At 44.2% G+C, this 15,653-nt stretch overlaps 1 protein-coding gene across 2 annotated transcripts in view; it reads left to right on the forward strand.

Annotated features, from left to right (window-relative positions):
• The window catches only part of LOC111833176 (phospholipid-transporting ATPase IA), a 127,624-nt gene that overhangs the window by 97,943 nt on the left and 14,028 nt on the right, over nt 1-15,653 (forward strand). For both annotated transcript variants that reach the window (XM_023791154.2, XM_023791155.2), the window contains 6 exons: nt 85-257; nt 2,221-2,404; nt 4,288-4,398; nt 8,220-8,294; nt 9,424-9,546; nt 15,182-15,260. In XM_023791154.2, coding sequence (XP_023646922.1) covers nt 85-257; nt 2,221-2,404; nt 4,288-4,398; nt 8,220-8,294; nt 9,424-9,546; nt 15,182-15,260 — 745 coding nt within the window. The remainder of the gene's footprint in view (nt 1-84; nt 258-2,220; nt 2,405-4,287; nt 4,399-8,219; nt 8,295-9,423; nt 9,547-15,181; nt 15,261-15,653) is intronic.

Raw genomic sequence — 15,653 nt, forward strand, 5'->3', positions numbered from 1 at the left:
CTTTTGCATAGTATTATTGTCACTGCAGTACTGTAGAGTATAAGACTTGCTCCCCCCCCCCACATGCTTCCCGCCCGGCCGCAGGGCACCAGGGAGGCCCTGAGCCGCCACTGCAGCATGCTGGGAGACGCCCTGCGCAAGGAGAACGACTTCGCCCTCATCATCGACGGCAAGACCTTGAAGTACGCGCTGACCTTCGGGGTGCGCCAGTACTTCCTGGACCTGGCGCTGTCCTGCAAGGCGGTCATCTGCTGCAGGTGATCTCAGGGGCAATTCTAGGATTTTTCTAGGAGGTGGGGAGGCATAAGAGGGGCCATAATTCATACAGAATCATTAACCAATCATATCATTTGAATGGGTGAGTGGCGAGGAGGGGGCACTTCAGGGGCCAATCAGCTTCTGGATCAGGGCTGAACACGCCTGGCCTGACCTACCCAGACCTACATGTATCTTATGTTTGCCTTGTAATCAGGTTCAGAATGGCAGTCTGGTTAAGTTCCCTTCCCCCATTCATTTCATGCATTATATGTTCTGGTCCCATTTCGCATTACTAGCAGATAAATGCGCCCATTCAGTGCCTCCGCTTCTCGGTTACGGCACGGAGCGCCTCAGCAGCGTGGCGAGAGCCAGACGCCCCCCGAGATTCTGATTGGTGCTGACAAGTCTGAGGTGCCCCAGCGATCCCCAGGACTCCAGGGTGGTCACATGTGACCAAATTACAAATCCCCCCCACCCCAGAGTAAGACACAATTCTCATCACCATAATGAAACATACCCCCCCCACTGCCTTTTGCTCTGGACGCTGTCCAGTCTGACCCATCAAAACACGTTTCCTGGACAGAGGTGGATTTCCAGCCTACCGTGTTTGATTTATGATAAACCTTCCATATTGATACTGCAGAATAATCGCCGATGTTGTGTAATCTTCCTCAATGGCTATATAAACATTAGAGGCCTGACAGGCAACATCATTCTGCTGTCATCATCTTTCTGTCTTTTGGATGAATCTGATGTCTTCTGTACCACATGCGCATGCACACACACACACACACACACACACATACATACACACACACACATACATCATCATTTTTAGTCTTTGTGGGAAACAAAGGATTGGTTACTTACAATTTAAAAACATGTCACTCAAAAACCTCCAAAGCCTCTATACCTCTATACTGCATACCACCTCAGAAGGTATTACGCTCTCCACGTACCGCCTCAGAAAGAATTACGCTCTCCGCGTGCCAACATTCAGAAAGAATTACGCTCTCCGCGTACCAACATCCAGAAAGAATTACGCTCTCCGCGTACCAACATCCAGAAAGTATTACGCTCTCCGCGTACCAACATCCAGAAAGTATTACGCTCTCCGCGTATCAACATTCAGAAAGTGTTACGCTCTCCGCGTACCAACATCCAGAAAGTATTACACTCTCCGCGTACCAACATCCAGAAAGAATTACACTTTCCGCGTACCAACATCCAGAAAGAATTACGCTCTCCGCGTACCAACATCCAGAAACAATTGCGCTCTCCGCGTACCAACATTCAGAAAGAATTACGCTCTCCGCGTACCAACATTCAGAAAGTATTACGCTCTCCGCGTACCAACATTCAGAAAGTATTACGCTCTCCGCGTACCAACATTCAGAAAGAATTACGCTCTCCGCGTGCCAACATTCAGAAAGAATTACGCTCTCCACGTGCCACCATTTCCACATTGTGCCTGACTGATACCGGGTAAGAGCTTCTGTTATGTTCACTGCACATGGTTTATCGTTTGACACTTTCTGCATACTCGTATTTGCTGCACATTTGGTTGTTGCAGGGGTGTTGCTTCTGGTGGAAATTTCATCATATCCTTTCTTATGTTTAGTTTTTAGATGCTTAATTACATTAATAGCATTATATGAGCCTGATTTGGTACCTCTTGATATTTTAGGACAGCGCAGTTTGCAGTCTGCAGTCTGCAGTGCTTAGGATTTCATTGTTAACTCCGAAGCGCCTCCACATCACATATATTACTCCATTGATTTTGCTCGTTAATGATATAGATACGTCATTACCTGGTACCATAGCCATATCGGCTCATTGTCATGACCTCAAATATGAAGACATGAGCATATTGATACTAATACCTCCCTCCAGGATGGTGTTTCTGTTAAGTTACTTTGTTTCTGATCTATAACAGCCTGCTTTTACACTTCTCCCCCACAGGGTGTCGCCGCTTCAGAAGTCTGAGGTGGTGGAGATGGTGAAGAAGCAGGTGCGGGTGATAACGCTGGCCATCGGGGATGGTGCCAACGACGTGGGCATGATACAGACGGCCCACGTGGGCGTGGGAATCTCGGGCAACGAGGGCCTGCAGGCAGCTAACTCCTCTGATTACTCCATCGCTCAGGTGGGCAGCGAGGGATCCCCTCCATATGCGGCAGCTGGTGCAGCTCGATAACTGCCCACTTGTGTGTTATTATAGCAGCACATTCCGTGGAGCTGTAGGACCAGAGCACTCTGACAGCAGGCGGTGATTTGATCCTTCCATCTATCAGGGATTCCTGAATGGGCCTGATTCTGCTAAATCTATGCAAATCGTTAAAATATGGACAAAACTTTTAGCTGGCTTCAAGGCATTTAACATTTATTAAATGCAATTGCCGTAATTTTGCGTGCATACTTACGTCAGTTTGCATTCAGACTTAACTAATTCCTTACATTCTTCTCATCGGTGCTGCTGACTGAAGTTTGTGGGAATCTTAAAGTGCTTTTGCATGTAATGTCTGTTTTTCTGGGCTCCATTAAGACTTTCCTTGAGCCCACGGATAAGTGATTTGAGTGTGTGCTTCCCCGAGACTGCGGCATTGGGTTCTGTCCCTCGCTGTTCTCCGTAACCTCCGAGTGGTTCATTCGGCCCTTTGCAGGACCTTCCACACCCCCGTCGCTTACCTCATGCAGTGGCTTATCTCAGTGGGCTTCTCCTCACCAAATCAGTTCCCCATATTAGCCTGATCCTAAGCGACTTGAAGCTCTTTCCCTCCATTGCAGAGTGTATTCATTTCACTGGCCCGCAGCAGGGGCCCCCTGGGTCAGCCCACACTGATTTCCTCCTCAGCCAAGTCATAGACCCCAGTAGGATTCATCCCAAAATTCCATCCAACTCAATGAACAGTTACGCTTCTAGCTTAGTGAAGAACCAGGCCTGTGCAGTGAATCTTCATTGCAGCTGCTCCACAATAAATCATCCTATTTACTCTCCTCTGTGTGGCCACCTTGTACCGAGCCTTATTGACGCATCTGTGCCAGTATTGAAGGTACTGGTAGCTTGAGGCCTCTCCTGGGCTAGCAGACAGTAGCCCAAGGAAGGCCCATCCCCCCCGATTTCCCAGAGGCCCAGCAGATGTATAGTATGGGTGTTGGCTGAAGGGCTGCCGTTAGCAGCTCCCCCCTGGATCAGCATCAAACGAGGGACAGAACTTCATGTGTGAGCAAGAGAAAATGTTATCTGGGAAGGGAGCGAGCACCAGCAGATTGATTTTGCCATCATCTTTAAACCATCCTAGGGTACACTAAATCACCTCCTAAGTCTTAAAAACCTAGTTATTTTCTTCACTTTCTTTATTCTTTTTGTTTCTTAAAATGATTTCACATTCGCTGGACTTTCTGTGTACAGCTTAATGCGGAAAGCCAATATAAATGGATCCTCATGTAACATTTTAGTGAATTTTCACTTCAAGCATTTTGTTTGGGACAAAAAACCTTTTTATCGGTGGGAAGGATTTGTTCTGTGATGTTATTATACCAATAGCCTTCACAAACACCTTGTATCCATTTGAACCTTTCATATGTGATGAATTTCAATATGTTTCCACCTAAAACTCATTTTGCATTTGGTTTTAGAACATTATTTCAGTTTAAGAAGCATGTACAAGGTTATTAAAATATATCTTGTTTCTGTACTTTGACTTTTTTGGTTAGGCCTGTATCAGCAATACGACACCCTCCTGTTCCGGGCACTGCTTATCTCTCCTTAAGAGTTGCTGGAATTCCTGGTATCGTTGTCATAATGTATTAATTAGCTCAAGACCCAGGCAGTTCATCCATTGAAGTTGGGGAGTGATATCTTTTATTCAATATTTCCCTTTAAAGTTAGCAAGGGTATTTGCTTATCTGAATCCATGCTTTTGCTCTGTTTTGATATGATTATCTCATGCAAAGTAACTTTATTCTTTCGGATTCCTTTGACCCCCCCCCCACCCCCACCCACCCCTTACTCTTCCTGCTTTATAGTTCAAGTACCTGAAGAATCTTCTTCTAGTTCATGGGGCCTGGAACTACAATCGGGTTGCCAAGTGTATCCTGTACTGCTTCTACAAGAACATCGTCCTCTACATCATCGAGGTAGGACATCCATGAGCACCCGGCTCAAGCGCCACAATCTGACACTCTAATCCTAATTAGTGATATGTAATTACCCTCATTCTTTAATGGGGGTTTAAAAGCTTTTAAATGGGACCTGAACCCTCAACAAGTGGACTATGTGTGCTTCTGGGGGGTCGAAGGGAAGTTATGGAGCCTGCTTACCAATGTTACATTTATGATCGGGACAAATTTCATTTCACTGCATGTTGTACCTGTACATCTGTGCATGTGACAAATAAAGTAACCTTGAACCTTGATGAAGCGCGTTTCAAGACACACAAAGCGCTTTGCAGAACCAATGGGGAGCCTCTTCAGTCAGCACCTCTGTGTAGAACCCACCTGGACGATAAGATGGCAGCCATTCTGCACCAGTCCCCTCACCACACAGTAGCTAAGGTGGTAAAGCGGCTGAAGAGAATTCACCAATTAGACTGGAAGCGGAACACTGGGTGTAGAGTTGTGTCAGGAAAACCTTGACTAATTTTTCTGAAATTAAATGCCTGAAGCTTATCTAGTTGCTGTTAATAACAGAATGCATATTCTAGGAGTGGGAGTAATTTTTTCTTCATTGTTCCATTTTACTAGAATGAACAATGAGGTGATTTAACAGACCTGGGTATTAAAGAAGCAGATGGGCCTCTGCTTTTTGAAATATCTTCATCTGGGTCAAATGCTACACTGAGCTCTCTGCAGCAGACAACAGAAGAGAACCGTTGCCAGTGTAACCTTTCAGCAGCTCTGCAGAGACTAAGGAAGACACACACACATGCACGCACATGTAGGGTATACATATCCTTATGGGGACCACTCATTCATTTCAATGGGAAAAATGTTAACGCTAACTATGACAACCTTAACCCCTACCCAGCCCTAACCATAATTAACCTAACAAAATACAAGAGTTTTTGCATTTTTAGTTTTTTCATAGCAGTCACCGATTTTTATAAAATAGAGTTAAAAAAAAAAAAAAACGGATATTTATCACGTTATGGGGACATTATGTCCCCATAAGGATAGGTAAACCCGCTCGCACACACACACACACACACACACAAATCCTAGAAATATCAGAGGAGTAGTTGCATAACTGGATGCCAAACGTCAAGCCAGCAGACATAAACATGTAAGCTTTTGAAGTCTTTGTATCCTCTTGTGTGAATTTTTCCTTGCTTATTTAGTTTCTCCGCTGATTAGAAATCAGCCGTAACCCCTGACCCCCCTGAAGCCTTTACGCAAGTCTCAACTCTTCAAACAGGTGGCAGCTTTAGAAGTTCAACACGACTGCCAGCTGTTCTCCCCTCCATGCATGCTATCTACATCTTCATGGGTTTGACAAGTACTATTGGCTGAAACCCCTCACAGAACGCTGCCCTATTGTTAAGTAAAGGCCTTAATGACATGTTGGGCGGTAATCCAGCTAATCTTTGAATGCTCCATACTGCCTGTAATCATGTGGACTTCAAGAAGTTAGAACAGAATAGCCACTCAAAAGCACTCATGCTCTGTTGCTCCTAATGTGTTTCTGGAGAGCAAAGCCCTCCTCTCAGATCGGGCTGTACAGCTAAGCTACACTAGGCTGTAGTGTCTCAGGGCTTGACATTCCAGTTAAATCAGAGAAGTAACCATCTTGGACTGCGTGATTACCAAGTGTTGCCTGCTTTTCTGTGGTTTCACACATCAGGCTGTTTTGTGATTATAGCCACTACTGTTCAGGCTCACCATGCGTCCTCTTTTTCTCCAGACATGTCCTCTTTTTGTGGTCTTAAAAATGGCTGAAATGTCTAGGATTCCGCTTTGTTTCATTTGCTTTCTACAGCCAGAATGCTTTCTGTGTCAATATTTGCATTGCTGTGATGCCTCTCTTTGCATCATGCCCCCAGTGGCCTCTTTTTGCACAGCAAAATATGACACTAAAGTCATGCCCCAAAATGTTTGGAATTTATTGGCTGTTCAGGTAGAGGTGGGTGGAAACAAGGTTTTGCAGGGGAGGAGATAGCCAATGGTAAAACCCTTTGGGTAAATAAACACCTTTGCCACTTGTTTCAATAATAGCACTCTGGCCTTGTCCTAATAGGTCTTACTCCGGTCCGAATGAACATAACACGACAAACTCAGCTGCTTTTAATTAGCAGAGCAATTTTAAAAACGGCCAACATAAAGAAACATGAACAGAGAGGAAGACTGAAGTCCTTTATTAAACTGCATACAGCTGCATTTTACCACAAAGCACCTGAAAGGTCCAAGAAAGGATGATGTATCAAACATGGACCTGGTGTAAATATGCCGACAAGTGGAAACTTTACCGCTTTACTGCTGCAAGAACCAGTGTAGCTAAAGATGATTCCGGGACCCTCTGAAATATCACTCATTTGGCCAAACTTGAATTCCAGCCACTCCTCTTGCCTTTTAAAATGTCCTGGTGCTCGTGCACTTTGGGCTGAAGCCTATTCCCTGTAGCATATTTCATGGCCCAACACTGATTTTAGGAACAATATACCTTTTCGGTGATATTCATTTAGTTTTTAGTAGTGGTGGTTTTTAATATACGATGAAAAACCAGTGTAACATCAGAGTGTGACATTTAAGGACTGTAAAAGGAGTTTCTCACATCTCTCCAGTCCTCTAGCAATAATAAATCTTAGATGGGGGGGGGTCATTGCAAACCAAACCACATTTCCCTGCCACAAGGTCAAAACAACAGGTTTGTTTCACATTGTGGGGACATTTGGTATTTCATTTGGGCTCCACAATGTAATATATACAGAATCCACAGACATATAGATACACACACACACACACACACACACACACACACACACACACACACACACACACACACACACACACACACACACACACACACACACACACATGGTATCATTTGGTCTGATATACATATAGACATCCACACACACTATTGTGTCATGTTTACAAGATGGCTGAATTTCTACACAGATAATATTATTAACCTTGGTGTAGCATGCTAACAAAAATCCCATTGCATATGGTTTAAATGTGGCAGCTCATTTTGCTGTCCTTTCATCAAAGCTATTGCACTTTTTTCGGTGTGGACGATCCAGAGGGCTCTGATCCACGACGTTCCCCGAAGCGGAGTGCGATACCTCATTGCTCACAGTTTGTGCATTTGAACAGTCATAGAGTCGAGCCAAGGAAGTCTAGAGCGAGACAGGCTGTTTGATGAATCATGTGTTCTAATCCTCGAGTCGACTCGTAGACGATGTTACGGCATGGATCAGAAGTCTTCTACAACCGTATTTTCTGTGTCATCATGTAGCACTGTCCTGTCCAATCCACTCAGACTCTGCTTTTATGGAAGGTTAGGTTGACCTGCACATCATCAGTATCTTTTAGCTTCTCATGGATGTCTTTCTTCGCATATCATTCTAAGTAATATTTGTGGTGCCACGTGGTGCTTTCTGAAGTTTATCAGAAAGGATGTCAAGTCTGTCACTCCCCCTCCCTCCCCTGTTAACCGGGATCGACATTGTTCAGGAAAGCTGGAAGTGACGCGTCTGTGCACTGTGCCGGCTGCCTCTCACTGCGCCCTCCTGACATATGTGTTGTCACATAAAGAGAAGGCTTGGCGGTTTGCTTGTGCCTCAGGAGGATGAGCTAATCGTGACCGAGTGAAGGTCCGGGTGCTAATGTGCCTGATTATCATCGCCCCCCCCCCCATCACAAGCCATCAGTGAAGGAAAACAGGCGCTCCTGTATGATAGTGCTGATGCTCCTGTCGTTCCAGCTCCCTACTCACGTCCAAATCGCTTTCTCCCCCCCAGATCTGGTTTGCCTTCGTCAATGGCTTCTCGGGTCAGATCCTGTTTGAGCGTTGGTGCATTGGCCTTTACAATGTGGTGAGTCCCTCATACACCAGCGGGCTGACGTGTCCCCTTGGTGACTCTACTTAATGACTATTGTAACTTAGCAAATAATTACTAGTTGTCATTGCCAAATGTCATATTTTAGTACCTAGTGAGCTCATGGAAATATGGATGGTTTTTCAGAAGTTCACTCATCTAACATGTTTTCTGCTAAGAAGAATGCCTTCATTGTCAAGCGAAAAATAATATTCAGTCATCACATGTCCCTTCAGCAAAGCGTGACCCATTTATCTGGCATCTCTGGAGCAGGAGGGGGTTCTACAAAGTTTCGAAGTTAGCTGGGTTAACTTAAGCTAGAAATGATGATTGTCCAATAAGAGTTTAGGTAAGGAGAATTCCTATTGGACAATTATGACTTCAAGCTTAAGGCAACCCAGCTAACTGAGAAATCCTGCTTTGTTGAACATCTCCCCCCCCCCAGTTGGGGTTAAGGGCCCGATGGTGATATGATTACTCTTCCAGCCATGGGATCAGACCCAGCAACCTTCCGGATAGAGCAGGGGTGGCCTATCTTATCCACAATGGGCCAGTGTGTATGCGGGTTTTTGTGATAACCTGTGGGTCAGCTGTTCAAACCCAGGTGTGAGGACTCTTCAGCCAATCAGTCCTCTAATTAGTAATCAAATTAGGGAGTTGCAGCAAAAACCTGCATACACAGCAGCACTTTCTGGATAAGATTGGCCACCCCTGGGTCAGAGGTCTAATCTGTAGAGCCACACACCACCTGAAAATGGAAATGCCGAGTATCGAACCCAGGGTTTCCTACATGCCAAAGCACTTGTTCTACCACTGAGCTACATACCCTGATGTTGCTGGAAACCGGAGGTAAAACGCCAGTGTAGTACCACCACTGTAAAAAAGATACATGTAGGCAGCATATTTGATTCCAATATTTTTCATGATCTCAAATGAAATGTGTTCTAGTGAGAATGTAACATTCTCTTCTGTCTGTTTCTTGACCACTTATCCTGGCCAGGGGTTGCCTGTTCTAGGCAGCAGGGTGGGGACACATTGGATAAACAGAAGATAACAGCGGCCTGCGCTGTCAGGGTGGGGTGAATGGTGACATTGCGAGGCCTCTGATCCGTTGTTTCCCCGGCAGCTCTTCACCGCCCTTCCCCCCCTGACTCTGGGCATATTCGAGCGCTGCTGCCAGAAGGAGAACATGCTGAAGTACCCCGAGCTTTACAAGACCTCCCAGAATGCCATGGGCTTCAACACCAAGGTAACAGCTGGCTGAACAGAGGGGTCCAGGTCAACTGTTCTCTTCTTCTGGGCTAGATGTTCAAATTCCTGTAAAGCCTGTATAGATTCCCACAGAGAACCACAGTCTGTCGCATTTCAGCTATTACACTGCATCTCTCCATGTCTCTGTCTTAGTTCAAATCATTATAGCTCAGTGATGGATTATTGGACTGACTACATCCTTAACAAACTTGGAAACAATCACACAAGCCAGTTAATCAGAATCAGAATCAGCCTTTATTCGCCAAGTGTGCTGGGGCACACAAGGAATTTGTTCCGGCAGCTTGAGACTCTCTCGTACATAGAGACACTATACAAGCTATACAACAATAAATGACACTATACAACAATAAATGACACTATACAAACAAACAATAAATAACACTGTACAAAAAATTACAAGTATGAAACATATAAATATTATATACAAGCCCACGTGGGTAACATTGTACATTATTAAGGTACGACGTAGAGTGTAGACAGGGGGCAGGTGACAGCTTAGCTGTTTATGAGGGTGATGGCCTGAGGGAAGAACTGCTCCTATGTCTACTGGTTTTTGTGTACAGAGCTCTATAGCGCCTGCCAGAGGGGAGGAGCTGGAAGAGATTATGTCCTGGGTGTGACGGATCTGAAATGATTTTAACTGCACGTTTCCTAGTCCTTGAGCAGTACAAGTCCTGGATGGAGTGCAGGGGGGCACCGATGATCTTTTCTGCTGTCCGTACAGCTCGCTGCAGTCTGTTCCTATCCTGCTTAGTGGCTGCTCCATACCAGACTGTGATGGAGGAGCAGAGGACAGACTCAATGACTGCAGTGTAGAATTGGATCAGCAGCTCCTGTGAGAGACTGTACTTCCTCAGTTGTCTCAGGAAGTACATCCTCTGCTGGGCCTTTTTGAGGATGGAGGAGATGTTGGACTCCCACTTCAGGTCCTGGGAAATGGTGGTACCCAGGAACTTGAAGAGCTCCACAGTAGACACCGGGCTGTCTGATATGGTGAGGGGGAGCAGTGTTGACGGATGTCTCCTGAAGTCCACTGTCATCTCCACAGTCTTGAGCGTGTTAAGCTCCAGGTTGTGCTGACTGCACCAGAGTACCAGCCACTCAACTTCCTGCCGGAATGCAGACTCATCACCATCCTGAATGAGTCCAATGATGGTGGTGTCGTCTGCAAACTTCAGGAGTTTTACAGCTGAGTTCCTGGAGGTGCAGTCATTGGTGTAGAGGGAGAAGAGCAGTGGGGAGAGGACACATCCTTGAGGGGCACCAATACTGAGGGACCGTGTTTCAGAAGTGATCTCCCCCAGCCTTACTTGCTGCTTCCTGTCTGTCAGGAAGCTAGTGATCCACTGACAGGTAGCTGATGACACGTTGAGCTGGGAGAGTTTGGAGGAGAGGAGATTAGGCACAATGGTGTTGAAAGCAGAACTGAAGTCCACAAACAGGATCCTGGCATAAGTTCCTGGCCGGTCAAGATGTTGCAGGATATAATGCAGCCCCATATTAACTGCATCATCCACCGACCTGTTTGCCCGATAGGCAAACTGCAGGGGGTCCAGCTGGTGTCCTGTAATGTCCTTCAGATGAGCTAAAACCAGGCGTTCAAAGGATTTCATGACCACAGACGTCAAGGCGACAGGTCTGTAGTCATTCAGTCCTGTGATGGTGGGTTTCTTGGTAACCGGGATAATGGTGGAGCGTTTGAAGCAGGAGGGAACTTCACACAACTTCAGAGATCTATTGAAGATACGGGTGAAGATGGGAGCCAGCTGATCAGCACAGGTTTTGAGGCAGGAGGGGGATACACCATCCGGGCCCGGGGTCTTCTTGATCTTCTGTTTCTGGAACAGCCAGCTCACTTCCGCTTTGTGTATTCTGAGTTCCAGGGGGGAGAGAGGTGTGATGGAGGTCGTTGACTCTGGGCTGGGGAGGGTGAGGGATATTCCAATATTATTATATATTATTATAATCATCTAATATTGATAGTAGCAAGCAAAATAATGACATCTAAAATGATGATATTTTTCCATTTCTCCACTGAAAATGTCATCCCTCTGCTGATTGCATGTTGCAGTGGATGAGATGACTGTCCTCGCTGCACAGACAGGTTTGCCTGTGGCAGCCAGTCTGTATCACTCACAAACTGACTGTCAAAAATAAAGGAGGAGGTTGCTTTCAGTCTCATATGCACAACAACAAAACATTATTAGCTAAATGAGAACTTGATAGGCCAGCATTTCAACTGCCTCATCTTCCTCTCCCCTTGGAATTGTCTTCAGTGATGGATATTGAGGCATTGAGGTTTGTATATCACCAAAAAACAGAGGAAGGCCATTATGATACTGAAATACTATGACACTCTGCCAGGTCAAATCAGGTTTTCAACCACAATAAAGGTCAGGTGTAGAACAAATGGATAAAAACTGCGAAAGTTTATTACAAATACTATGGTGGAAAATTTAGTTGGATCAAATCTAACTATCAATTCCTCTGCTGGTAGCTTATTCACTGTCTTCAGAACTTCATAGCCCTTTTTTGTCACTTGAGTCCATCTGTATTGTGTGTTCAGACGGCTGTCGGTGTGACTTACAGCTTCTGACAGTGAAGAGAGTGAGCTGTGTGAAATTGCTCTGCCATTCCCATGATGCCCATCAGAACATCTGACTTTTAATTGTATCTTTGGGACTTCTGAGTAACAGTAAACTGGTACGGCCAGCGTCTCTGACCTGTGGAAAGTGGATCACCTAGCGTTTCACTCTGGCAGTGATTTCAGCCATAATCACTCTTCAGTTCGCTGTCTCAGTCAGAGGAGACCAATAGCAGCCGGGGAAGGTCTCTGACCAATCGAAAATGGCTTCTGTCTCTGGATTGTTAATCGGCCTGCAGTGAAGAATAATTTTTCCTATTAGTTTTATCATTTGCATTTTTCAGCATGAGGAGCCAGTGGCTAAGAAGCGAAGAGGATTTGCTTTCATGTGAGACCTCGACTGCTTGATGACTTTCCAGAGCTTCTTCACCTGGATTTTTTTCTCTCCTGATTTTGTACAGGGCAGCAGTGTCTGAGCTGGGAGTCTGTTTCTGCTTATTTTCGAGGCTTTACGCTTATGAGAAGCAGCCTAATTCCCGCAGCAGCTTTGTCATAAAGGTCAGCATTGTGATGATCTGCAAGCCCCCAGTTTGGAAGGTGGATCAGAAGCTCACAGAATCACAGAGAAGACAGGAAACCAGGAGTGTGGAAATTAGCCCCTCCCTCTGCCGTTAAACTTTCACTACCTGTGTACTTCACTTTCTCCGTCAAGAATAGGAAGCGGAGACGTAATGTGTCTGAAAGGGGGAGAGGCGTTCATCGGGACAAACCTACAAGCTCCCTTATATTTTAAGGCTATAACTTTCACACTTGCCCTACAATGCCAGTCACATCTCTGTTAGAAGCAGAACATTGTTGGGTTAACCCCTTATTATCCAGTGTATGTCCTTCAACTCTTCACTTTCTCACTTTAATCTGCTAAAGTACTGCACAAATTCAGAAATCTAATTAACATAAATCCTCTGAGCACCATACGCTGGTTTCTTTTTGACATGATTATGGGGATTTCTTTGGCCTGCATTTTTCTGCTGGATATGGTCTTATTTAAATCTCTTAGCATTGCTGCAGCTGGACTTCATAGCCGTAAGAAATGTTTGCAGCTGCCTTGTGTTTCTGAACAGTGTGCTGTGCAGCTGTGGAAAAGAAAATCACAGGTTGGATTATTTACGTTACATCACCTTTATCTGCCGTTTTTGGCCAGGTTCCCTCATAATGTAAATTTGGGATTTTACCAATGATATAGAAACTCATCCAAAGTACACACAGGATCACCGTATTTCCCAAGCCTTTTCCAGTCTCAGTACTTCTACCCATAAACGTTGAACTGTATAATCTGTGTTACTGTTGCTTATTAATGCAGTGAGACCTCGAACATTCACGAGGTTCGGTTCCAGAACCCGTCGCGAATGATTTGCGGATGTTTGATAGTCATTAAAAATGGTAATATGTGCTTATTTGTGTAGTTTAAACTCTAAATATGACTGCTGTCATGCTCCCAAAACACTTCAATTTCATTTAAAAGTTAGCTTAATACATTACCTTTAAAAAAACAAATGTTTGATGTAAAAATAGAGTACAGTATCGCCTAATGGATATGTCACACTAGCACATTTACAGTACAGTATACTAATGTTACCCCTACTAATTCATAGAACACGGCATTGGCTGCCGTTTTCTTTTGCATTCACAGTAAGGTAAAACAAGTAAACGAACGGGACTGTAAACTTATTGACAGAAGTCATATACATAACAAAGGTACAATTCAGTAAAATACGTAAAGGAAAAATGTACTGTACATACAAGATACAGGAATTCAGTCAAATAAAAATTACGTAAAGATCGACGTACAGAAATAAGTTGTAAAAATACGATGTGTGCGGTAACCATAAAAAAGAGAGAACAAAAATACACACATTAAAAATATTTAATAAACAGTAGTATGGGTACTCACAAATGATGAATATTGATTTAAGATAATGACGATTATGATTGCTGTGTAGTACAGTGAAAATGACTGCATGGTGTGCATGAGGAGTTACAGCTCCTAGCTCAGTCTCCCTCTTCAGGTGGGGGTTCATGGTAGCGTTTGGGTCTGAATTTACGTTAATGTGTACTTACTGTTTCAAAGTAGTAAATTAACTATTTTCTAATATTTATGTAACCATTAGTGTTCCAAAGGGAATAAACTTTGCGAATGGGATTCGTGTCTTGTAAAGATACAGTACAGTATGTATTATGGAACGTTTCCATAAGAAAGCCACATTTTTAAGGGATTTTTTAACTGATTTATACTGTATGTCTTGAACTTTCCCCAAAAACACAGTAGAATCTTTAACTAAATTTTTCTTACCAATTTTACACTTAAAAGCATGAAAACTTACTATAAATTACTATGAAAAATGAACAAACACTTCTGTAGGGTTTTTCAAAGATTTGCGAAAAAATCGAGGATGCAAATAAGTTTGGTTCCAATTAAATTTTCGTGGATCTGTGATTTCGCGAATCACGAAATACAAATGCACAAGGGCTGACTATATTTTACTTTAATGTTAAAACACTTTAATGTTAATATTTTAATGTTGATATTAATCAAATTTTTTCATGATTATTGACTGTATGCTCATGAGCTTCTACTGTTACTGAAGCAAACCAGCAACTCCAGATTGCCCTCCGTAACCCACATGTTTTCCCAGTGATTGACCCTCGCATGCCCCAGCTCAGGAAAACACACGCTAGAGACCCATGCATGTGGTGCAGTCCCAAAAGCATCGGCAGCATAAGGCATCAGTCATTAGATGCACAGTGTGTGGCTCTGTGGGTTAGGACAGTGTGTCTGTGACCAAATGGTCCCTGATTCAATCCCATGGTCGGCAAAGTGGGTTCATTCTTGTGCCCATAAACAAGGCCCTTATATCCTGTTGATCCAGGGACTGGTTGACCCCCTACTCTCTCAATTGTATGGCGTTTTGGATAAAAGTGTCCCATAAATAAATCAAAATGTAAATAACTGTCTCTCTCATCCTGCCAGGTGTTTTGGGCTCACTGTCTGAATGGTCTCTTCCACTCAGTCATCCTCTTCTGGTTTCCTCTGCAAGCATTCCGCCATGGTAACGCCATCCTTGTGTCTATTTGTGTGTACACGTTATCCTGATGTCGGGATATTTCAGGCCCGGGCTGGGAATTTTGTGTGGTATTAAAATAATATGTACGTGTTGTGTACTAGGAGCAGAGGACAACCCCCAATAGGTTGGGCTGTTTGCAATTGTGGGACGCCTCAGTCTGTGATTGACTGGCTGTTTAAACCTCCTCATATTGGTCAGAGACCACATGACAAAGCCTTATTGGACGTGACTGACAACATGAACAAACTCTGCTTCATTTTGGGATGCCTCTTATACATTAGAGTAGATGTATTCTGGAACTAATATTGGGAACACTAACTAACATTGGAAAAACATTAGACAAACATAGTATGACATCTGCAGCACAAGAAATGTATT

This window comes from Paramormyrops kingsleyae, chromosome 25, assembly GCF_048594095.1.
Source record: "Paramormyrops kingsleyae isolate MSU_618 chromosome 25, PKINGS_0.4, whole genome shotgun sequence".
In the NCBI taxonomy this organism is placed as follows: Eukaryota; Metazoa; Chordata; class Actinopteri; order Osteoglossiformes; family Mormyridae; genus Paramormyrops; species Paramormyrops kingsleyae.